The sequence below is a fragment of the Natrix helvetica genome (assembly GCF_964273705.1).
Source record: "Natrix helvetica genome assembly, chromosome: 11".
Classification (NCBI taxonomy): domain Eukaryota; kingdom Metazoa; phylum Chordata; class Lepidosauria; order Squamata; family Natricidae; genus Natrix; species Natrix helvetica.
In genome coordinates, this window is record NC_138562.1 from 13,297,881 (window position 1) to 13,321,617 (window position 23,737).

Sequence of the window (23,737 nt, forward strand, 5' to 3'; positions counted from 1 at the left end):
AGCAGGTTCTGAACAATTCTAGAGAACCGGCAGTGGACATTTTGAGTAGTTCAGAGAACCGGCAAATACCACCTCTGGCTGGCCCCGCCCCTGTGTATTCTCTCGGATGAGTGCTCTGCATCGGAGGCAGAGATGGGGCCAGGGCTGTTTGACAGTTATCAGCTGCCTACAGAGTCAGACATCAGTGGGGCAGAAGAACTGCTGGAGCCTCTTCCCAGTGTGTGCATGCGCAGAGCTGCCAGGAGAAGGCAACAGCTAAGGAACAATGGCCAAGTTAGGAGTAAAGGCACAGATGGACAGTGAATGGGAATAAAGAGGAGCAAAAGGGGAGTGGAGTTTGCAGGAGGCAATTAGTTCAGTTCATTAGGGTGAAGATCTGTTCCTGATTTCTTGCCAGGTAATTGCTGCTACAGCATGGCATTTTGAAGATATCGGCCTGGCAGCTCTCCAAGCCTGATAGAAATCTGTAGTTCTGAAATCTCATGAAAGACCGTTTGCGGGGACTTTGCTGGAGAGGAATTCCCATTAACCTAAATAAAAGGGGTTTTATCGGGACGAGGAGTCTGCTTCGTGCTTTTGGGAAGCCTAGATCAAAACAGATCCCTTGTCTCCTCTTTACCCTTCCTTTTGCTTTCTGCAGGAATGAGTAACGGCCAGGCAGTCGACTGGATGGATTCCACGGGCGAGGAGATAAACCTGTGGCAGAAAATGCGCCAGTACCCAGGATCCTGGGCGGAAGGCACCCTTCCTCTTCGGGCCACCATGATCAAGACGAAGCCGTAATTTTGTCGCCGCTTGCTTGGAACAATCAAAATCGGAGGGGGAGGGGGGGGTGGCAGGTGTTCTGGAGAACTGGCCCAAAACGGTCCAGCTCCCTTAGAAACAGGAGCTGCTTTTGCAACAGAGGTTCCGACCGGCTCCTTCTAAAGAAGGGAATATTTTCTGGGCAGCCTTTTTTATTTCGGAGGTTCTTCACTTTTGCAATATTGTTGGTGCTCAAACTCTTCACAAAGTGCCTTTAAAACATCCCCACCCCTCTTTTTCCTTCTCCTTTCCTTCTCCTTCCTTGGCTGTCCTTGTTTTTTTTTTCCCCTGCTTTTTTTGTTTTTAAAAAAAGCCCTTTGGGTGTAAGCTGTATCCTTACATCCGGTTTTAAATGCCTGCTCTTTTTGTCAGCAGGAAAGGCTCATCGAAATAAAGTTCAAATCTATCCTGCAGGAGCTGCAGGGAATTTAACTGTCCTTGAAACTTCAGATACTACATAGGGTCCTGAAAGTTGCATTTCAAAGTCTACTGTAAGTTGGAAAGCAGAAGAAAGGAGCTAATCGCATTCATCGATGTATTTTTTTCCTCACTTACGTGGAAGGTTTACGGTGCTGGAAGTGGGAGGAAAGAAGGGGGTGGAAGGATGTCTAAAATTACATGAATATGAAGAAGGGACACGGCTGTTTTTCTTGTATGGCGCCCAAATCTGGGATTTAATCTATGGAAGGGGAATAGTGGAGGAGGATCCAAGGCAGAAAATAATGTATTAAACAGATGGCTTTTAAAAGGAGACTGGGGTAAAAGAATGGGGAACAAATGTATCCCAATGACTGCTGTCTTCGATACCAGAAATAGCAGTTGTCTTAATCCTGATTTGAGGACGCAGCCCCAAGGAAGGTTGTGTTCTTCTCTTGGAAAATATTAGATCTTGGAGATTTTCTCTTGGGGAATATTAGATCTGATCTAGCCAAGCTTTGTTTATGATCTTATATCAGCCTTCAACTATCTGTTGCTGCTGTTGTTTTTTTTAATTCAGTTGCTAAGTCGTGCCTGACTCTTTGCAACCCCATGAATCCAGCATGACACACACACACACACACACACACAAACACACACCCTTCTTAATATGTATTTGTTTTCTTTGAAGTGGCCTCCTGGCCTGGACTGTTTTTAATCGAGGATTAAAGGATGCCAGGGAAGGCATCCTCTGGTTGCCACATGTTAGGCTTCCAACATCGTCAAACCCAGCCAGCGTGGCAAATGTTGAAGACGTCAAGAGGCAGAGTCACCTAAAAGAGCAGAAGGACCCCAATTGTTCCTTTTGTGCTAAAATTAAATTAAAGAGCAATAGCACTTGGACTTATATATTCACAGTGCTTCACAGCCCTCTCTAAGCAGTTTATAGAGTCAGCATATTGTCCCCAACAATCTGGGTTCTCATTTTACTCACCTCGGAAGGATGGAAGGTTGAGTCAACCTTGTCAGGATCAAACTGCTGGCAGTGGGCAGAATTAGTCTGAAATTCTGCATTCTAACGGAAGGAAGGAAGGAAGGAAGATAGCAATAGCACTTAGACTTACATACTGCTTCATACTGCTTTTATAGCTCTCTCTAAGCAATTTACAGAGTCAGCCTGTTGCCTGCAACAATCTGGGTCCTCATTTTATTGACCTCGGAAGGATGAGTCAACCTTGAGTTGGTCAAGATCGAACTCCAGAGTGTAGGCACAAATTGCCTGCAATATTGCACATAACCACTGTGCCACCGGGGCTCCCAGCCCTCTTAAAAGCTAGCCCTCTTACAAATTAATGAATTTATTTGATTTTTTAAACTTCAGTCTTGTGATACACAGCAGTTGCAACGTCAGAATAGAAAACAACCAAATCAAAACAGCAAACAAGCCAAATCTCCCACGCAATGAGAAATAAATAACAAGAGGCACAGGTGAAGTTATTGAAATGTGCTTTTACAAAGCTCTCCTTTTTCATAACTTCCTAAAAGTTACCAGGGGAAGGCGAAGAGGTCAATCTGATCTCTGAGGAGTCCATGCTACGTTGTTGGTGCCGCTATGGAGAAGCATCTGGGAAAGGTGGAGCTACAAGGAGCTTCCCTTTTGCATTGGGTTTCTTCTGTCTGTAGCCTTGACGTTCTCCTAGCAAAATAAGCACCTGTAGATAGATTTGCTTCCGTGCTTTCCCCTTTGTCTTTTTGAAGGTCTCTTTCTCTGACCTCATATCCACGTTGCAAAACCTATTTTTTTATAGTAAGCTTGACTATTTTAGCAATAACAACAGCACTTTAGACTTATATACTGCTTCACAGTGCTTTACAGCCCTCTCTACGCGGGGTACAGAGTCAGCCAATTGCTCCCAACAAACTGGGACCTCATTTTATCCACCTTAGAAGGAAAGAAGGAAACTGGAAGCCCTGTGATTTTAGCCCTGGTTCATCTCTGATTGTAGAGCCCAAAACCCAGGAATGTTGGCTTGTTATTTGACCAGGATAGTAGGTGAAAACAGGGTAGTCCGTGAGTTTGCAATTAAGCTAACTTAATTTTTGGTGAGCCCTATCTTTTGAGCATGTCGCCAAAGAAGAGCGAAGGTAAGAAGAGAGCAGGAAGGACAATTCAGAAGATCTTGTTCTACACCGGTTATCTCAGCGATATCCTTGGCCAGAGCTGGTCTTGCGCTGAAGTGCTCTAGATGTTAAACCGCAACTCTGGAAATCCTTGGTCATGCTCAGGTTGAGGTGGATAGGAACTGGAGACCAAACCCATCAACATCCGCCCATCAACTTCCTGCTTTACAAGGGTGAAGAGAATTATGATCCAGGCAAAAAGAGTCTGAAGTGCTCTCTTTATGGAAAAGAAATGTACATTTGAGAAAGCATCCCTTTTGGAATAGTGCCTCCAACATTGGTAGATATTAACCAGGCCATGAGAGAGCTCTGCATTCCTGCTTACAGGGTCAGAAAAGAAACTTCTGCTGCCACCTTGACTGAAATCCAACGGTTGCTTTTCGGGTTTCACCCCTAACCATCTTGGCTAATGGGGAACAAGACCATTGGGTTGACATTGGTGGCCAAAGGCAACCAGGAAGTTCCTTGTCACTCGCACATGTCCCTGTTTTGTTCTTTCTGTGACTGTTCCTGGGTGCTCAGCAGGTACATATCCACGAAGGAGAACAGCTCATCCGGCGTCACTGGCTGGATGTAGCGGTCACGGTCGGTGCCGTCTTTGTCAATCAACACTACGTTGAAGCGAGAATGACTGATGTGCAGGAGCTGCCTGCAGAAATAAGGTTTCAAAGAAATATTGATTAGGCCATTGGCTCTAAGCATTCTCAATGACGCTTAGAGAAGATAGCAAAGAAGAGAAGAAGTTACATGGGAAGTTCAGTTGCTGGGTGGGAGAAGGTCTTAGATTAAAGGCAAGTTGGACCCCTAGATGGGTTGCTCTCTAAAACAGTGTTTCTCAACTGTGGCAACTTTTAAGATGTGTGGACAGCACAAAATAGGTGGACATCACAGTCATGCCAACTGGGGCATTCCGGGACTTGAAGTCCACATCTCTTAAAAGTTGCCCATGGATGAGCAGGACTAGAATAAAAAAAGGACTGCACCCTTTTGGAGAGTCCAGATGTGGTTCTGGAGAGGTCTTCTCACTTCGACGTTTCTCACTATTATCTGGTGACCAGGGAGTTCCATAAGTTGATTACCCCATATGCGTTGGAGTCCTTGATGGCCTCTGAGCTTGGTGGTTTTCCTGCAGACATTTCATTACTCAACTAGGGAACATCTGAAGAACATCTCAAGCTGTTACCTAGCTGGGTAATGAAACATCTGCAAGAAAACAACCAAGCTCAGAGAGCACCAAGGACTCCACGGTCCTCCTCAACTTCCTCTTCCTTCTCCTTCTCCTCCTCCTTAAGTTTAAGCTTGAGCTACAAAGACTCTCTTCTGTTTCTTTTTTAAACTTATTTTTAAACTTTTTAAAACTTACTTAAAAGTTTTTAAAAACTTTTGGATTACGGTCACTTTCCTTGAGGGATGGCAAATGAGATTTCTAATTGGTTCCCGTGGCTGTACAGGACACAGTTTATCATAGTTTGGTTTCCACTCACCTCAGTTCTTCCACTATCTTTTGGGAGAGTTGGAGCTCCCGGATCCGCCCCACGTCGCGAGGTGGCAAACCCACCAGTTCAATCACGGTCATGTGACGCATGTCCAACCCACAGGTCGCTTGCTGCAATGGAGAAACAAACAATACAGTTACAAGGCCCCTTGTAATTGTGGAGGACAGCAGGGACCGGGGAAGATCATAGAAACGTAGGGCTGGAAGGGACCTTGGAGGTCCTCAAGTCCAACCCCCCTGGTCAGTCTTACTTGCAACATGGCATTCTGCATCTTATAGTAGCGGTCTGAGGAGTCGGGAGCCGAGACGACCAGCAATCTGCGTTTTTCATAAAACTGATCCAAAAGGCCTGTGACAGAGTTGACGTCCACGTTGATTTGCATGGCTTGAGGGGAAAAGAGGACAAAGCAGAGATGGATTCTTTGGTTCGTGGAGATTCTTCTCCGTCATCCAGGTCACGGTTGTCCCAAAGGTGCTTTTTTTCAAGAGGCAACTGGACTTCCTGGTTTTTCTTTGAAGACATTTCGCTTCTCATCCAAGAAGCTTCTTCAGCCCTGCTCCTTCAGCTTCTCTGAAGAAGCTTCTTGGATGAGAAGCGAAACGTCTTCAAAGAAAAACACCAGAAAGTCCAGTTGCCTCTTGGGAAAAAAAAGCACTTTTGGGAGTCTTTGGTTCCTTTCATGTTTCCTTCCCCTGTTCCATATCAGTTATCTGAATGGCTCTAATCCTGGCATCCAAACATGTTTTACTAACTGCTGTGTTGAAAGGAATAGCAATAGCACGATTTATATACCGCTTTACAGTGCCCTCTCTAAGCGGTTTACAGAGTTGGCCTCTTGTGCCCCCAACAATCTGGCTCCTCGTTTTACCCACCTCGGAAGGATGGGAGGCTGAGTCAACCTTGAGCCTGGTGAGATTCGAACTGCCAAATTGCAGACAGCCGGCAGTCAGCCGAAGCAGCCTGCAGTACTGCACTCTAGCCACTGTGCCACCACAGCTCAGGAAAGTTTATGTGGGAAAGCAACCCAAAAGCCCACTGTTGTTTGCTAGTGGTGCTTTAGTGTTGACTTATCCAACAAACCATTTTTACCTTTTCAAAAAATCATAAGTTGGCAGGGAGAAATTTGATCCTTTCAGTGCCACCAATATTGGCTCAGCTCGATTGCTTTTCCGATTATCAGGACTTCTGCCTCAGACTAAAGAGGAAAGCAGCATCCGAGCTGGATACGGGGTCTTAAAAATGAATCACCGAGGGTCCTTTGTGTCCTTCCGCATGCCCCCCACCGTCTCAAATCCCAGATTCACTCACGGGTACACCTGGCCTGAGAACCTGACCATTGGCGGCTGGACTGGCAGACCCGTGAACGGGTCCCCTCTAGCTCAAAGCCTCCGTCGCACTGGTATTCGCAGTTGGCACCATAATTGTTCCCTGCTGAAGTGCAGCTGAGATATCCATGTTCGGGCGCCTTCAAGGTGGGACAGCGACTCACTGGAGAAGGGAAAGTCAGTGGCCTTAAATGAGAAGGATTCCTTGACTCAACAAAACCCATCCCTTTAGAAGAAACCCTTGGAGAAGCGGTAGAGGTGCCTTTCCAGATAGTTACAGGGAACCTCCCCCGTAGTCATGTCCTGTTTCTTGAAATATGTCACACTTTTGGAAAGTGTGACTAAGCAAGCTACAAATGTCAGGTTGGGTTTCCCTTATTGGCCAAAACCAAACCAACCATTTCATTAATGTATTCATTCTGTAGACGGACACCATTCTTCTCTGAAGGAGCTCCATGTGGTGTTTAAAGCATGTTCTCTTTCATTTCTTCCCTGATAAGGACAATCCTGTGAGACACAAGTTACTGTGTTTTTTGCACTAAAAGACACTCCAAACCATAAGACGCACCTAGCTTTTGGGGAGGAAAACAAGAAAAAAAAAACCTGCCTCTGCCTCCCAGCATCCATTGGTATTCATCTGGCTAGCGTCCTTGCAGCAAACAGTCTGGTCCGCTTCAGCAAGTTATCGCAGCCTGATTGAGCACAAGCAGCTGATTGGCGTTGGATCAGCCTCCAGGAATATCGCCAATCAGCTGTTCGGCTGTGCGGATTACACCTATTGCCGCCTCCCCGCCCCCCATTTTTGGCCCATTCCAGGAGGCGGGATTGCTGTCGCACGCCTATTGCTGCCGGCAATTGGTGGCCGCAATCCCTGCTGCCTGGAACGGGACGAAAAGAGGGCGTGGTGGGGCTGAAAACAGCTGGTGGGTAGGGCTTCGGCAACATTTGGTCTATAAGATGCATAGACATTTCCACCCGCTTTTTTTTTTGCAAAAAATACGGTAAGTTCTTGATGAGCTTAAGGTCACCACTGAACTTCCATGGTTGAGGTAAACCTTTTAGCTGGATCTCCTACTCCAGTATATTCACTACTGTACCATGCTACCATGTTTCCCCGAAAATAAGACCTCCCCAGATAATAAGCCCAATCAGGCTTTTGAGCGCATGCGCTAAAATAAGCCCTCCCCGCAAACTAAGTCCTCCCTGAAAATATTGCACCACAGCAGCAGCCATGCGGTGACCACGCTCGCCGCCTCCTGCACCTCAAAAATAATAACACCTCCCCGAAAATAAGACCAAGCGCTTATATCGAGGGTCAAAAGAAAATAAGACCCTGTCTGATTTTGGGGGAAACACGGTAGTAGGCCATTCTACCATGCTATGGCTTAACACAGTGTAGGAATCCAACTATGGGACCCCACAAAACACACTTTTGACCACAGGGATGTTAAGTAATGATAGCAACCTGAAAAAAAAGGGGGAACGTCTGTCAAATCTGAGAACATACTTCTTTTAGGGTGGTTTGGACTCCTTTGGTCTTGTTCCTTACCTCGGACCCTCACCAAAAATTTGCAGGTGGCTCGATTGTGCGCCTGGTCATAGACAGCGTAGCGAATAAGATGTTCTCCTTCTGAAAACTCAGATCCTGGTTCTGGGCCCCGGCGTTTCAGTCTGAACTCCCAACAACAGAGAGACTTTTTAGCCTAGGAGATCCCCGAATAGACTTACTTGAACCCTTCAACGTCCCCATTGAGCTCACTTTTTGATGATGCCGTCAGCAGAATCCTTTGCGCGGGGTGGATCCCAGTAAACTCTGGCGGTCAGTTTGCCAGGCTCTGCTATTCGCTCTCGAGAATCCGGACACCGGATCTGAGGAGGTTCTGTGTCTGTTTGGGAAAACGGGAGAAGAATTACACGGAAAGGAGCAGCAAAAGAATCGTTAATTATTTCCATGCTGATTCAATACAAAGGCACCTCGTTTCATGACTGCCTGTTTAGCACTTAAAGGGCAAGTTGAGATCACTTCTCACTTAGTGACCCGCCGTGAATCGCTTAATGACTGAATGGGACGTGGCATCAATCTACCACGATCAATCAATCCTGCGATGTTTTGCTCAGTGACCACATCATTGTGGTTATTAAGTGGGAATTATCTGTACACTGAACAAAGGAATGGTGTCTTGAAGGTTTTGCAGCCCTCCCCAATGACAAATATTGGATATTTAAAAAATGGCAAATAAGAACAAATATTGCTGGGCAGAACAATGTGAATGTTATGCCTCTTAGGTCAGTGAGCAGGTCCACCAATTGCCTCATATGGTGTCTTCTGTTGTGAGGTTGGTGGTTTAAGGATGACCGTGGTCAACTCAAAGCTGTTTTAGTGGATTTGGAGAGTACAGGAGAGAGAGTATGGCAAATATTCAGCATCCCCCCAGATAGTTATATCCCAGCAGTCACCACAGTTGGGTGTGGAATACTAGGTGGCTTTGGGGTCTATGCAGATTCTCAATCATGCAGGTCATAGTTTTCCCAGAGGTGCTTTTCCAAAAGGCAACTGGTGTAAGAGATGTCCAGACTGAGCCCAAGGGAGGGGTCAAAGACGTCATTAGTCTCAAGTCCTTTCATTCCCACAAAAGATCTAAGTTCAGTCCGCCTTGAATCCCACTGACTCTTATCTACCGCCAATTTGCTTTGACCGTTAGTAGTTCAGATTCTCATAGAGAGCATACGCTTGCAATAAATCTTTATATTCATTTGAACCGCCTGGACTTCTGATTTTCCCACACTTGACTTCCTCGGCTTTTTCCTTGAAAATATTTTGCTTCTCATCCAAGAAGCTGCTTCGATGAGAAGTGTAACGTTGTCAAGAAAAAAAAACCCAAGAAAGTCCAGTTGCCTTTTGGAAAAGCACCTTTGGGACATATCCTGTTTCCCCAAAAATAAGACCTCCCTGGATAATAAGCCCAATCGGGCTTTTGAGCGCATGCGCTAAAATAAGCCCTCCCCTGAAAATAAGCCCTCCCTGAAAATATTGCAACACAGCAGCAGCCATGAAGTGACCACATTACTGCACCTCAAAAATAATAAGACCTCCCCGAAAATAAGGCCAAGTGCTTATTTCAGGGGGTCAAAAGAAAATAAGACCCTGTCTTATTTTGGGGGAAACACGATAGGTCGCTTTGGAGAAAGAAAGATGCTCAGCTCAAGTTTGGAGCAACAGCTTCACATTTATAAGACGTGGCTGGGGACAGCCCTGGAAGGGTGAGAATTTACCTACACAAATTGGCACACTACCGCTCCAGCGCCCTTCTTCCATGCACACACGGCTGAGGTCACCTTCTAGTTGATACCCCAGTTGGCAGGTGTAGTGACAGTGAGAATCAATCTTCACCCCATTGGAGCAGTGGTACGACCCGTACTGAAGTGCTGGCAATGTGTGGCATCGAACCTCTGCAGAGAGAGAGAGAGAGACAGAGAGAGAGAGAGACAGAGAGAGAGAGAGAGAATCTAAACGTTACTTACTGATTTATACCCCACTTTGTAAGGAATTAGCATTCTCTCCAATTGTGGCGAAGCAGACTGTATCAAGACTGAACAACTGGGCTAGGATGAATGTCAGATGCAAAGAAATCAGGAAGAAACAGAATGTGAGGCAACTGTTCTTTTCAGGTGGGGAAGGGTAGTAGAATGTCTAACTCCTTAGCATCCGATCGTGTTAATATAAGGCAAGTGGCAGTTGGAACAGAGTTGTTCTCAGGTGGGGAGGGAGAGTAGAACTCCTTAGCATCAGAGCGCGTTAATTACCATATAAGAAATATTAATGAGCTGATGGTCATTTTGAAAAATCTTTTCTTAGCGAGCACCTAGAAGCATTCTCCTCTCCAATTGCGGCGAAGCAGACTGTACTGAGACTGAACAACTGGGCTAGGATGAATGTCAGATGCAAAGAAATCAGGAAGCAGGATAGAATTCAAAAATACTAGAAGTGTATTTCATGCCAATGTACACAAGAATCAAGGCAGTCAAGGCGAATTGGCACCAGATAAAAGTCAACAAGCTTCAAGCAGGGCTGAATTTAGGTCTCTTATGGCGACAGAGATTCCAGACTGATGATGCATCTGACCCTGCCTTCAGGTTGAACCTGGTCATCTCCTACAATGAACTTGAAGTTGGTCCTAACCACAGTCCAGCATTCTTGTGGCAATACCTCCTTGATCTTCTGTTCCCTCTTTTTCGGGATGCTTTGTACCCAAAGCTAAAGCCTTCACTTTGCAATGAGAATATACTGATTCAAGCCTGTTTAGCACTTCACTCTGCAGTTGGGAGACCATTACTAGAGACATTTGCCCCATGTTAGTCAACATTTACTGACTGACGTTTTCATCCAGTTGCATAGGGCTTAAATCCCATCCTTTAGGAGTCTGGTCGCATGATTTTGGCTCTATTCCAGTTTTCTGAAAAGACCAGGAATGAATGGGACAATGAAAATTTTAGGCCAACATATTCCCGGAAAGATTGGGAAAAGGATTACCGGTAGTTCAAGTATTTTTCTAAAGAATCCGTTGATTTTGTCCAGACATTGTGCTAAGTTATACTATGATTTTACATATCCATAGTGATATCTCTAGTGTGTGAATCTGGGCTATTTCCCCTCTATAGCAAGAATAGGATGGAATGGAATGGAATATAAAATAAAATAAAATAGAAAACAGAATAGAAAATAGAACAGAATATAGAATAGAAAATTAGAGTAGAGTAGAATAGAATATGCTATGGAATAGACCATATAATAGTATACTGAATAGAATAAAATATAGAATAGAAAATTAGAATAGAATAGAATAGAATAGAATAGGCTATGGAATAGACCATAGAATAGAATAGAATAGAATAGAATATAGAAAACTAGCAGAACAGAACAACACAGCATCTTGAAGGGATCTTGGAGGTCTTCTAGTCCAGCCAAATTATGGCTTATTATAATCCATAAACCAAGGTCTTGTCTGCTTAACTTGTAAGACTTCAAATTTTGGATACGTCTCTTGGTGGCTTGATAGCACCCACCCAACTGATAATGGATGACCCTGGTGTCGGTGGGGACAGACTTCAGAGGAGAATCTGAGCTAATACTCACGTCTACAGTAGATAATCCCTGACCAGTGGCGGTTCAATAAGCATTGCACAGACCTCGGCCCGATCAGGCGATACCCACGGTTGCAGGAGAGCGCACAGCGTGTCCCCAGGCTGCTGCGGTAATTTCCTCCACGGGGTGAATAGCAGGTAGCCTCCCCATTGTAAATGATTAGTGGATGACACCACCGAGGAACTAAGGGCGGGGGTAAGAGAGAAAGAAAGGATCGTGTAGAAGATCTCTTATGATGTCAAGCATCACTTGCTTCTGTAGAACTATCAGTGACTGCTGCAGCTTTGACAAAAAAAATGGAGCTGAAAAACAAGGTTTTCTTTACAGTGATAGCCAAATCATGCTTTCCTACACTGTGTAGGTCCGTTGTGTCCTATGTTGTCAATATTATAATAGATTGTTGTTTGGTTCATTATTTGTATGGTGTAGCTTCATTTCATTGCAATTTATGGATGGAATGAAAATTAGAAAAGGCTGGGTGTAGGGTACGTAGAAGTAAGTAGATAATGGTTCCACCATAACACTAGAAAAAGAGAGGAAGGGTTCTCATGACCATTATTTCTTCACACTATATTAGTTTACTAGCTGGATACCCGTATCTTGTGATGAAACCATGTGATTGGGCTATGCAGGAGAAATTGGCTCAGTGGTGGTTGGTGATTGAAACACTTAAGGGGAATATCTCTCCCTCCACCTTGAGTCCCGAAACAGTTCCATTGGTGAAGGCGTAGACATTTTGGTGAGGTACCGACGTTTAGTACTGTAAGGAGCCCCAGACAGCTCCGAGTGAAGGAGTAGAACGTCTTGTCAGTTTGAACTAAGGTAACGGAATGTGAGGCAACTGTTCGGGCCAGATCTAATAATCACACGGGCTGGATCCAGCCCACAGGCCTTGAGTTTGACACTCCTGACCTAGAGCAATGTTGCCAAGAACTTGAAATGGCCAAGTCTACCTGCAATTTAACTCCTTGCGATTATCTCCTGATGACCCCACATTGAGAAGTGAATGTTCACTCCCAACGGAGGCAGAAGGACCAGATCTGTCCCTGCAGGGGTCTCAGAACAGTGAAGCTCAGAATGGCAGTTGGGTACCTTGATAATCTGGAGCAGGGACAATGGAAGCTTCCGTGAGGTACACGTCGTCAGTTTGACTTTCTTCAGTGGAATATCTGGATCCTGGGGGAGAAAGGGAAGCCATAAAACCTAGCACAAGCTCTTCCTCAAAATTGTCCATGTCCAATAGCCGTGTACGATTAAGTGCTGCTGGGGATGGGTGTGACCGGAATGCAGGGTGGGCTTGATTTAAATCAGGTCAATTTAAATCATGATTTAAATCACTAGTAAAAAGACTTGATTTAAGTCAACTCCATTTAAATCATAATTTCTAAAGAGCAGCTGTCATCTCTGTCCCGCAGCGGCTCCTCTTCTGACCCCCTGTTGAACTCACCGATAGTCCCAATATTGCAGAATATACAGCCGCAGGCTACATAACTAAGTTCCGTTTCACGCCGAATAAACTAAATTATTAATGTATCTTAAATAGAAAATTATATTTAGGTATATTTTTACTCCCAATAGTAAATAGTAAATTTACTCCCAAATTTATTTTATTAAAATAAATTTGATAAAAAATTTTTTAAAAATCTGATTTAATTTTTTAAAAAATCTGTTTTTAATTTTTTTAAAAAAAAAACCATCGATTTTTATCCAACCTGCCAGAATGTCTCCCTGCTCCGTGGAAAGACATAATTTATGAGTCTGGTTGAATTAAATGAATTAAATGTAACAGATTGGAGATTGACCTTCAGCAATCAATAACTGAGAACCAGGAGATGTTATCCTAAAGGAAGACAGCAACGTGGACATTGAAGATTTACGAAATGACAACCACTATCTCCACGCAGTGCCTCAGTGGCTAAGATGCTGAGCTTGTCGATCAGAAAGGTTGGCAGTTCTGCGGTTTGAATCCCTAGCTCAGCATAACAGAGTGAGCTCCTGTTACTTGTCCCAGCTTCTGCAATCTAGCTGTTCAAAAGCACGTGAAAATGCAAGTAGAAAAATAGGGACCACTTTTTGGGGGAAGGTAACAGCATTCCGTGTACCTTCGGCGTTTAGTCATGCCAGCTACATGGCCACAGAGACGTCTTCGGGCATCGCTGGCTCTTCAGCTATGAAGCGGAGATGAGCACCGCCCCCTAGAGTCGGGAACGACTAGCACATATGTGCGAGGGGAACCTTTGCCTTTATCTTATGTATTGCTAGTTTCAACAGGGAGCTGTTGCTAGAGCAAATCTCAGAAAAGAAGTCCTGGAGAAATATCATTCCCCCCCCCCCCCCCCACAGCAACCACCGTAGATTAAGTGCATTCTTATCTATGAAGCCACAGGAGTGACTTGGAAACAGAGTTAGCGGAGGCAGAACTTAAATCTATTCATGGGGCTCACATTGTGGGCTCCTGACTCTCCAAGTGGCCTTCTTCCAATGCCTGGAACGGCTTGCTGTGCCAAGGTGTGGTTTGCTTAACCATAGCCGATTGAGCCCACTGGCTGGATTCACACACTATGCAAAGCCACAAACCACGTAAGGGGGTTAGCAAGTTCTGCAAAACCAGCCACAGAGGGAGAGCTCTTTGTTTTAGGGATAAGGAAGTCCCTAAAGGTACAGAAGTGGTGACAGATTTTATTTTCCTGGGCTCCAAGATCACCGTAGATGGGGACTGCAGCCAAGAAATTAAAAGACGCTTGCTCCTGGGCAGGAAAGCTATGGCAAATCTAGGCAGCATACTAAAAAGCAGAGACATCACCCTGTCAAAAAAAAGTGTGTATAGTCAAAGCTATGGTTTTCCCAGTTGCAATGTGTGGCTGTGAAGGTTGGACCATAAGGAAGGCTGAGCGCCAAAGAATGGAGGCCTTTAAACCAGGTGCTGGAGAAGACTCCTGCGAGTCCCTTGGACTGCAAAGTGATCAAACTGGTCAGTCCTGGAGGAGATCAACCCTGCTCTTTAGAAGGCCAGATCCTGAAGATGAAACTCAAATACTTTGGCCACCTAATGAGAAGGAAGGACTCACTGGAGAAGAGCCTCATGCTGGGAACGATGGAGGGCAAAAGAAGAAGGGGACGACAGAGAATGAGGTGGCTGGATGGAGTCACTGAAGCAGAAGGCGTGAGCTTAAATGGATTCCAGAGGATGGTAGAGGACAGGAAGGCCTGAAGGAACATTATCCATGAGGTCGCGATGGGTCGGACACTAACAAAAACAACAAAGAAAGTCCCTTATCCTTTGCTCCTCTAGATGATATGCACACACTGGAAACAGGCTTCAGCTGTTTGTCTGCCTCACTGATGTCTGACTCTGAAGGCAGTTTTGTGAAGTTTGCCACTTTTGTGAAGTTCAGCAGAACACAAGGGAGAAAAATAATTTCCGGGGCAAATCGCAGCAACCGATCTGGATCTGAAATGAATGAGGAAGCGCTGGCAGATGGCATTTAACCCAATGAGGTCACGTTTCCTTTGGGTTACTTCCCATTCCGCGTGACACAGTTCATCCTCTCCATGGCGAGTTCTATTTTCTGGAGTCATTACGATTCTCTCGTGCAAGCGGTCATGTGTCTTTTCATCTAATTTTAGCTACACATGATTGAAATGAGGCGTGTTTTTTTATTTTTGCTGTATCCCTGAAACTGTGCGCCTGTTAAGCCAAATGCCAGATGTTTGGCTTGCTTTGAGAGTCTCCTCGTGAGTCTCATTGTGCTCCTAAGTGGAGGGTCGCTGATGCTCAGTGTCGGCTGGATGCCACAAATCCTAGGGTGAACATCACAGCGCAATTCCACAAGGGCTACAAAGCATGCTACTCAAACCATTTTTTAAAAAAAGAAAGGTTTGGAAACTCTTGAGAACATGCCATCTTGCTTCATCGAAATAAAAGTATTATTTTATTGTTTGGGGAATCTGACCGGAATGAGCAGTTTTGTTTTCCTAGCTTGTTCTGGCTAAGATGTTCTCCACGGCTCGAAGAGAGGAGCAGACCAACCAGAGAGAGATGAAGAGAACGTTCTACTCTAGACACTACTACGCGGATCAAAGATCTTAGAAAGTGCATGGCTCGTTTGTTTCCCACTTAAAATTCCTCTGGTATCCAATTTCTAGGCCACTAGCCTCCAGGGAATGTCTGGTGTCTGCTTTACCAGCAAGGAAAGGGTTGAGTCAGCCTTCTTGAGAAATACAGTCGCTGTGTTTGTAGAATTCATAAATAAAGTTGTCACAGAGCCTCCTCTGTGGAATGCAGAAATTGGTCTCTCCTCTTTGGCTCCGGCTTAGTCTTGGAAGTGATGTGCAGGATTGAGTTGGACGGAGTCAAACTCAGGATCTCCTTCAAGATCTTGAAGAGAAGAATCTTATTCCTCAATCTTAGAGAGGAATAGAGGAGACAAGTCAAAAAGGGGAAAAAAGCACAGCAATCAAAGTATTGAAGTGGGCAAGAGAGGAGCTTTTATTCAGAGCTACTGGTGCAGTGATACCGTCCCTTATGTTCTCATAGATGAACTAAGTCACTGAGGAAGGCAGGGACACATACTTGGCTAGATTGGAGACTAGATTAAAGCAGTGGTGGCCGTGGCTTGGTGGCCGTGGCAGGGGAAGGATACTGCAAAATCTCCATTCTCTCCGCACTCTGGGGCCAGCCAGAGGTGGCATTTGCCGGTTCTCCGAACTACCCAAAATTTCCGCTACCTGTTTTCCAGAACCTGTCAGAACCTGCTGGATTTCACCCCTGGATTAAAGGTGTGTTGACAATGATAAGGTGGCATTTTTGCAATAAGTGGTGCTCGTTGGTGAAAACAATGACTCAGAAACTCTATGAGGATTCTCCGTCATCCAGGTCATGGTTGTGCCAAAGAAGAGCTGAAGAAGCTTCTTGGATGAGAAGCGAGATGTCTTCAAAGAAAAATCAGAAAGTCCAGTTGCCTCTTGAAAAAAGCACCTTTGGGGTAGTGTGTTGTGGCCCGCCAGCAGCCAGTAGAGCTGGACAGTGAGGAGGTTGGGGACGAGCCTGGGCTAATTCTGAAGGCTGGGGAAGGCTTGGACGAGGGCTCTGCATCGGAGGCAGAGACGGAGCTGAGACCATCTGGCAGTGATCAGGTTCCTAAGGAGCTAGACAGCAGTGAGGCAGAGGAACAGCTGGAGCCTGTTCCCAGTGTGCGCATGCGCAGAACTTCCAGAAGAAAAGAACAACTCAGAAATCAGGGTAGACTTGGGAGCAAAGTCACAGGTGGAAGGTGATTGGCCCTTCCCATAGGAAATAAAAGAGGAGCGAAAGGGGAGTGGGCTTTTGCAGGAAGCAATTTGTTTGTTCAGTTGTGAGATTCGTTTCAGGAGTGTGAAGATCTGTCCCTGAATCTCAGAGACTCTGTGCCCAGTCTTTCTTGCACAGCACCTCATTTGGGAAAATATTTACATGGCAGCTTTCCAAGATAGATAAGGTCTGTGGTCATAAATATTCCTTTGCAAGACTGTTTGCCAGGCCTTGGCTGAATGTGAATGAAAGGAATTCACATTCGTTTCATAAAATGGTTTTTCTCGGGACCAGGACTCTGCCTAGTGCTTTTTGGGGAAGCCTAGGTCAGAACATAGTGACTCAGAAATTCTATTTTAGTATTTCTGGAGAATTGGGACAGTGTAGGTCTTGCTATCCCACTGACTCGGCAGCGTTTCCACCGAATTCTACAGCAGTAGCAGAAGCTTAATCTGATTATTCGGTGAATTGATTAAGCATCATTTAATCAGCTCTCTGTTGATCAGAAGAGCACAGCTTGGGTACCAGAGGATGATGAAGCTGCTTTAACCCAGCAAACCCCTTCTTAGTCTAGAAAACGGGGGCTTAAAAGAGAAGCATTATCTTTTAATTCTCATGCACAAGCAAAGCGGCAGCAATGTTTCCAAAACGTTATAATCCACCGAAGAGGGAAGAAGGGTGCCCCCGAAAATATTTGCTTGTTAGCTGTGGCGACCAAGCGATGGATGGATTTTTAGTAAGGCACCCAGGCAAAATTTGCTAAGGAAGGAAAAAAGGAATGTTTTTTTTCCCTCTGCCTTGTGGTGTCTAACTGCTGTAGACTGACCATTTGCCAAAACCTCTCTCATTGGCCTGAAGCGAGGCATGGAAACTTTTACAAAAATATAGCATCTGTTCCTGCGACCACAGGAAAGCTGTGGTGTGGGAAGAACTATATTTACTTCTCTCAAGAGATAGTCCCAGTCCCGTATGCTTATGTGTTTCTGTCTCCCTTAGCCCGTCAGAGTAGAATTCCAGGTTCAGTTTGGGAGCGAAAGAATAGGTAAAGGTAAAGGTTCCCCTCGCTAGTCGTTCCAGTACTCATCTCTGTTTCAAAGCCAAAGAGCCAGCGCTGTCCGAAGACGTCTCTGTGGTCATGTGCCCGACATGACTAAATGCCAAAGGCGCACAGAACGCTGTTACCTTCCCACCAAAGGTGGTCCCTATTTTTCTACTTGCATTTTTACGTGCTTTCGAACTGCTAAGTTGGCAGAACCTGGGACAAGTAACGGGAGCTCACTCCATTACACGGCGCTAGGGATTCGAACCGCTGAACCACCAATCTTGATTGATCAACAAGCTCAGTGTCTTAGCCACTGAGCCATCGCATCCCTCTGGCTAAAGAATAAACTATGGCTATTCGAAGCTATCCTCCTGCTTTACTTCTTGAGTTTCTTTGATTGGCTCCTTTGGAGTAGAAATCCATCCAGGTATTCTCCAGATAGAGCGTGGTATTTGCAGAAGGCCAGGCAGAGTTGGATGGGTCATATATCACTATAACCCCCCTGTCCCAATGTAAAGTCAGACAATTGATTCGTTTGTGTTAATCTTGACCCATCCTATTATCCAGCAGGGAGATACTACCATATGGTCATTTTATTTATATATGCCTGGGTTTTCACATCCTGCTAAGCTGGGATTTGTTTTAACCATGCTTTGTTCAAATGACGTTGCAATAGGTTTTCCCCATGCCACCAAATAACCTAAAAAAATTGCACTGCTGTTTTATTATTAGTAACATTATTGCAAGAGGCTGCGGTGGTGGGTTTTGTTTTGTTTTTTGCAGAAATGAAATTAAGGGTTTTGCAGGCTGCAGTTTCTCCACCCTTGCTCTCTGCATCTGCAGCCTTAACAGAATAACAAAGGATTTTGCAGAAAGGGTTTGGGGTACATTTCGGCTTCTCGCTACAATGATCGATTCCTCCCGTAACTGATTCAAACAGCCATATTAAAATAAACGTCCGTTCAACAGACCATATGGGTGTGATTTGATCCTAAGATCAGCTATAGAGGACAGAATAACAGAGTTGGAAAGGACCTTGGAGGTCTTCTAGTGCCAGGGATGGGATTCAGCCGGTTCGAACCGGTTCAAGTGAGCTGGATGCTAATTTTGCATCTCGTTCGCCCAACTGGTAGTTGGAAGGGCTGGCTGGTCCTAGCTAGCCCTCCCCTCCCCTTCCAGGAGTCTCCATGTGGCCTATTTTGGATGCCAGGTAAGTGCAGGGCCCACCTGGAGGCTATGGCAGGACGAAAATGGGCCTCCCAGAAGTTCTAAAAGTCCGGAAACGGGCTTGTTTCCGCTCTCCGGAGCCCGGGGGAAGCCATTTTCACCCTCCAGAAGGCTCGAAGAAAGCCTCTGGAGCCTCGGGAGGGTGACCCGCCCCCATGGTGCAGGAGGCCGAGTAGGCCACACCCACTATGGCCACATCAACCCATCATCGGGCAGAGAACCGGTTGCTAAAAGCCCACCCCTGTTCTAGTCCAAACCTAACCCCTGCTCAAGCAGGAGACCCTATACTATTCTGGACAAATGGCTATCCAGTCTCTTCTTAAAAACCTCCAGTGATGAAGTACCCACAATGTTTGAAGGCAAGACTTCCCACTGGTTAATTGTCCTCACTGTTAAGGAAGTTTTTCCTTCGCTTTAAAGATGGTATCTCTCTCTGTATAACAGAAAGAGCACCAGGATTGATCTGAATGTGCTATTGTGGACTCCCCAAAGACATTGGACTGCTGTAGTCATCCATCTCCCTCCGCAGTTGTGGTTTGTCAGTACTTACCTTCATGCCAGGTGGAGGTCACCAAAGTGGGCCAGAGAAGCAGGAAGACGAGTGATGCCTCTTGAAACATCTCTGTGTTCAGGGGAAGGTTGGAGCCAGCAGAGAAATACCAGCATGCCTCTGTGGTTGGTAATTCAATCTAAAACCAAGGAAAAATAAAAAGGCTTGAGGTTAGTACAAGAGAGAGGCAAGGGGAATGGCTGTGTAAAAGATGTAAAATCGGTCTGCACATTTACTCATGTGGCAGGGGATATGTTTCTTGTGAGAGAAGGGAGGGAGACATGCTAGCATATAGAATAACAGAGTTGGAAGGGACCTTGGAGGTCTTCTAGTCCAATCCCTCTGCCTAGGCAGGAAACCCTACACCACTTCAGACAAAGGGTTATCCAACCTCTTCTTAAAAACGTCCAGTGTTGGGGCATTCACAACTTCTGGAGGCAAGTTGTTCCATTGATTAATTCTAACTGTCAGGGAATTTCTCCTTAGTTCTAAGTTGCTTCTCTCCTTGATTAGTTTCCACCCATTGCTTCTTGTCCTGCCCTCAGGTGCCTTGGAAAATAGTTTGACTCCCTCTTCTTTCTGGCAACCCCTAAGATATTGGAAGACTGCTATCATATCTTCCCTGGTCCTTCTTTTCGTTAACCTAGACATACCCAGTTCCTGCAAGTGTTCTTCATATGTTTTAGGCTCCAGTCCCCTAATCCTCTTGGTTGCTCTTCTCTGCACTCTTTCTAGAGTCTCAACATGTTTTTAGCCTCCAGTCTTTGCAAAACCAAGAATCTTTCCCGAAGTTTTTAGTATTTTACCTTTTCAAGTTCTGAATTTCAGGATTTGGCTCGGTGGGTATTGAAAACAAATTCCAACAGGTTCTGTGGGAGAGACTCCAGATAAATGGAAGATTACAGCTAGCATCAAACTGATCTCCTCTTGAGAAAATAGGAAACCCCTTTGAGGACCTAAGAGTGATCCCAAAGGGTAGATCCCTATTGCAAGTTAAAGCACATGCTTACTCCATGCTTAGGGAGGCAGCATGCCAGCCATTGCATTAAATAAATATAATGTAATAAATACATACATAAAATACATAAAATGTAAAGAGGAAAGTGTGATGTTTCCCACCTTAGGCAGTTTGAAAGGAGTTCTCCTATGAAGAGTCTGCAGGAAAAATTAAGGAGCAGAAGCTCAAAAGGAAAAAAAATAAAGCTAAACACAATAGGTCGATTCATTTTATTACCCAAAGAGGGAATGCGCCATAAGAATATTAAAGCCATTTACTATTAAATATTAAAGTTGGTGAGGACCAGGACTGAGAACACAATTCTAAACATATCTGTTTTCCAACAAAGCATAGACATAACTGATTTTTGCTTCCATTGTTTTTAAAAAAAACATTGCTCCTTCTTATTGCCTTACTGCAGGGGTGTCCAAACTTGGAAACTTTAAGACTTGTGGACTTCAACTCCCAGAATTCCCCACTGGGAGTTGAAGTCCACAAGTCTTAAAGTTCCCAAGTTTGGACACTCCTGCCTTATTGTGAATAACAGATATTTTACTGTCCGCCACAAAGCTCATATTAAGCTGCATTGCAAAACTGACTTGGAAAGAGCCCCCTTTGTTCCGTTACATCAATAAATAAATCAGTCGGTCTGGACACAAAGCCCTTTAGATAGATGGGCTTATTGTACTTGGCGATTTAGAGAATCCAAGATGGGGAAAGGAAAAACAAAGACTCCGGCACTGTCTAATCCAAGGTGAAAAACCCATTCAACATCACTACACATCCATATGTCTAAACGGGTAACACCCACCAAACTCACACTAAAAATAACTATCCCATAATTCTCTAACCAGCATCGTCAGCTCAGGGAGCCTTACAGAAAATAGAATAACATGATGATCTTGGAGGTCATCTAGTCCAACCCACGCCCAAACAGAAGAAGACCCTGTACCATTTCAGATAAATGGTTATCCAATCTCTTGTTAAAAACCTCCAACAGTGGAGCACCACGACTTCTGGAAGCAAGTTGTTCCACTGGTTAATTGTTCTAACTTGTCAGGAAATGTCTCCTTAATTCTAGATTGCTTCTCTCCTTGATTAGTTTCCATCCATAACATGCTGCCCTCTGATTTTATCTACACCACCCCTTCCCAAAAAAACATCTGAATGACTGACGGGTTTTTTTTTAGACAACAGTTAAACTTCAGAACTTTGTCCAGAAAATATACGTCTTGTCCCTTCCTTACCCGTCTCCTGCAGCTGAATGTGCAGTGATCTTTCCCGTTCCTTTCTCTCACACCATCCAGGAAATCCGTCTTAACTCGCTGCAAACTCGCTGCAAAAGCAGCAGCCTGTTCTTTGACAGGTCAGGGGCTGGGCTAATGCTGCCCAGATGTGGGGGGCAGCTGAGACTGGCCAGAGTCTGCTCTAAGGAGGGGGGGAAAAAAGAGAGAAGGGGCGGCTGAAAGAGACACTTTCCTAAGAGGCTCACTCAGCTCAAACAGCTCCAGGGTTGCAAAGGCAATAGGCGAGGGGCCGGTTGGGAGCCTTTCCAGATGCGCAGCCCGGAAGATGTCTTGACGTGCCAAGGGATGGTTGCGAGATCAAAGCGGCCAGCCGGGCGGGCGTGTTTCTTCTTTGAACTTTTAAGTGCAATGCTTGCTTCTCTGCCAGCCTGGTTTCTCCAAGGGCAACCGCGTGGGAAGACTTGACAGCTAAGCTCGGTTTGGGAGAAACTCTAGTGTAGAACGGGATGGCTTTCAGATGGCACCATTGGAGTTTTTTTTTAAAACAGATTAACAGAGTTGGAAGGGACCTTGTAGGTCATCTAGTCCAACCCTCCCCCACCCAAGCAGGAGACCCTGCACCATTTCTGACAGATGGCAGTCCAGTCTCTTCTTGAAAGCCTCCAGTGATGAAGCTCCCACAACTTCCAAAGGCAACTTCTGTTCCATTGGTTGATCGTTCAGAAAATTTCTCCTTATTTTTAGGTTGAATCTCTCCTTGTTCAGTTTCCACCCATTCTTCCTTGTCTGGCTTTCAGATGCTTTGGAAAATAGATGGACCCCCTTCCTCTGTGGCAGCCCCTCAAATATTGGAAGACTGCTACCCTGTCTCCCCTGGTCCTTCTCTTTACTAGTCTAACCATGCCCAGTTCCTGCAACTGTTCATCATAGATTTTAGCCTACATTTCCTTGTCTGGCCTTCAGGTGCTTTGGAGAATAGCTTGACCCCCTCCTCTCTGTGGCAGCCCCTCAAATATTGGAAGACTGCTATCCTGTCTCCCCTGGTCCTTCTCTTCACTAGACCAGCCATGCCCGGTTCCTGCAACCATTCATTGTATGTTTTAGCCTCCAGTCCCCTCATCATCCTGGTTGCTCTTCTCTGCACTTTTTCGAAAGTCACAATGTCTTTTTTACAGCGTGGGGACCAAAATTGGATGCAGTATTCTAGGTGTGGTCTTACTAAGGCTTTATAGAGTAGTATTAGTACCTCATGTGATCTTGATTGTATCCTTCTGTTAAAGCAATTTAGGATTGCATTGGCTTTTTTGGCTGCTGCTGTACACTGTTGGCTCATATTTAATTGGTTGTCCACTAAGACTCCAAGATCCCTCTCACAGTTACTGCTATTAATCCTGGTTTCACCCAGTCTATAAGTCTTTTTAAGAAGACACTGGACAACCATTTGTCCAGAATGGAGTCTTCTGTTTGGGCAGCGGGTTGGATTAGAAGACCTCTAAGGTCCCTTCCCACTCTGTTATTCTGCGATGAAGCCATTGCCTCCAATTCTAAGAGGCAGAGGGAAGGGAGGAAGCCCGGGCGGAAATCTTTATTTATTTGCTCTCTCGCTTGTTTATTTAAAAGTATTGGCTGCCCAACTCATTCTGGCCAGCGTACAAAACCACAAGAAAAAAACAACAACCGGAAAACCAGCTAAAAGCAATAAACAAACAAGTAGCCCAGACTACTGTAAGATGATCTAGTCAAGAATAAAATAAACAAGATGGGCCAGGAGAGGAATAATTGCAAAAAATGCTGGGGAATCAAGTCGGGACAGGCGCCCTTTTAACATTTTAAAGGAAGAGCTGGATTTTGCCGACATTCAGATTAACAGAGTTGGAAGGGACCTTGCAGGTCATCTAATCCAACCTCCTGCCCAAGCAGGAGACCCTACATCTGCCTCTACGTAGGATCGAACTCGCAACTTCTTGTTCGACAGGAATAGCCTGGATTCAGCAGAGGAAGAGGCTGGATTTCACCTT

The 23,737-nt window shown here is 45.2% G+C and overlaps 2 protein-coding genes across 6 annotated transcripts in view; one reads left to right on the forward strand and one right to left on the reverse strand.

The window, feature by feature from the left end:
- Positions 1 to 1,236, forward strand: part of SYTL4 (synaptotagmin like 4) — a 30,837-nt gene extending 29,601 nt beyond the window's left edge. For all 3 annotated transcript variants that reach the window (XM_081963873.1, XM_081963874.1, XM_081963872.1), the window contains exon 17: positions 641 to 1,236. In XM_081963873.1, the coding sequence (XP_081819999.1) occupies positions 641 to 783 (143 nt within the window). In that variant the 3' untranslated portion in view covers positions 784 to 1,236. The remainder of the gene's footprint in view (positions 1 to 640) is intronic.
- SRPX2 (sushi repeat containing protein X-linked 2) lies at positions 1,093 to 22,096 on the reverse strand. 3 transcript variants are annotated; one of them, XM_081963879.1, is made up of 13 exons: positions 21,720 to 22,096; positions 20,595 to 20,630; positions 20,282 to 20,344; positions 19,476 to 19,614; positions 12,459 to 12,542; positions 11,358 to 11,549; positions 9,497 to 9,673; positions 7,983 to 8,109; positions 7,773 to 7,894; positions 6,207 to 6,386; positions 5,149 to 5,282; positions 4,887 to 5,008; positions 1,093 to 4,051 (listed from the first exon to the last, which is right to left on the reverse strand). In XM_081963879.1, exons 4-13 carry the CDS (start codon positions 19,543 to 19,545, stop codon positions 3,871 to 3,873), a joined length of 1,389 nt encoding a protein of 462 aa, XP_081820005.1. In that variant the 5' UTR covers positions 19,546 to 19,614; positions 20,282 to 20,344; positions 20,595 to 20,630; positions 21,720 to 22,096; the 3' UTR covers positions 1,093 to 3,870. The 3 variants fall into 3 exon arrangements, with proteins under 3 accessions (XP_081820005.1, XP_081820006.1, XP_081820004.1); XM_081963880.1 differs by lacking the exon at positions 20,282 to 20,344; XM_081963878.1 differs by lacking the exons at positions 20,282 to 20,344; positions 20,595 to 20,630 and having other exon boundaries at positions 21,720 to 22,095.
- Between the last annotated feature and the right edge of the window lie 1,641 nt (positions 22,097 to 23,737).

Excerpts from the sequence above, each read along its gene's own strand:
- SRPX2 (XM_081963880.1), bottom strand. The coding sequence starts at position 19,545 with ATGTTTCAAGAGGCATCACTCGTCTTCCTGCTTCTCTGGCCCACTTTG. Across the intron at positions 5,283-6,206 it reads TTCTCAGGCCAGGTGTACCC|CCATGCAAATCAACGTGGAC; the intron begins GTGAGTGAATCT and ends TTTCCCCTCAAG. Across the intron at positions 5,009-5,148 it reads TGCAGAATGCCATGTTGCAA|CAAGCGACCTGTGGGTTGGA; the intron begins GTAAGACTGACC and ends TCTCCATTGCAG.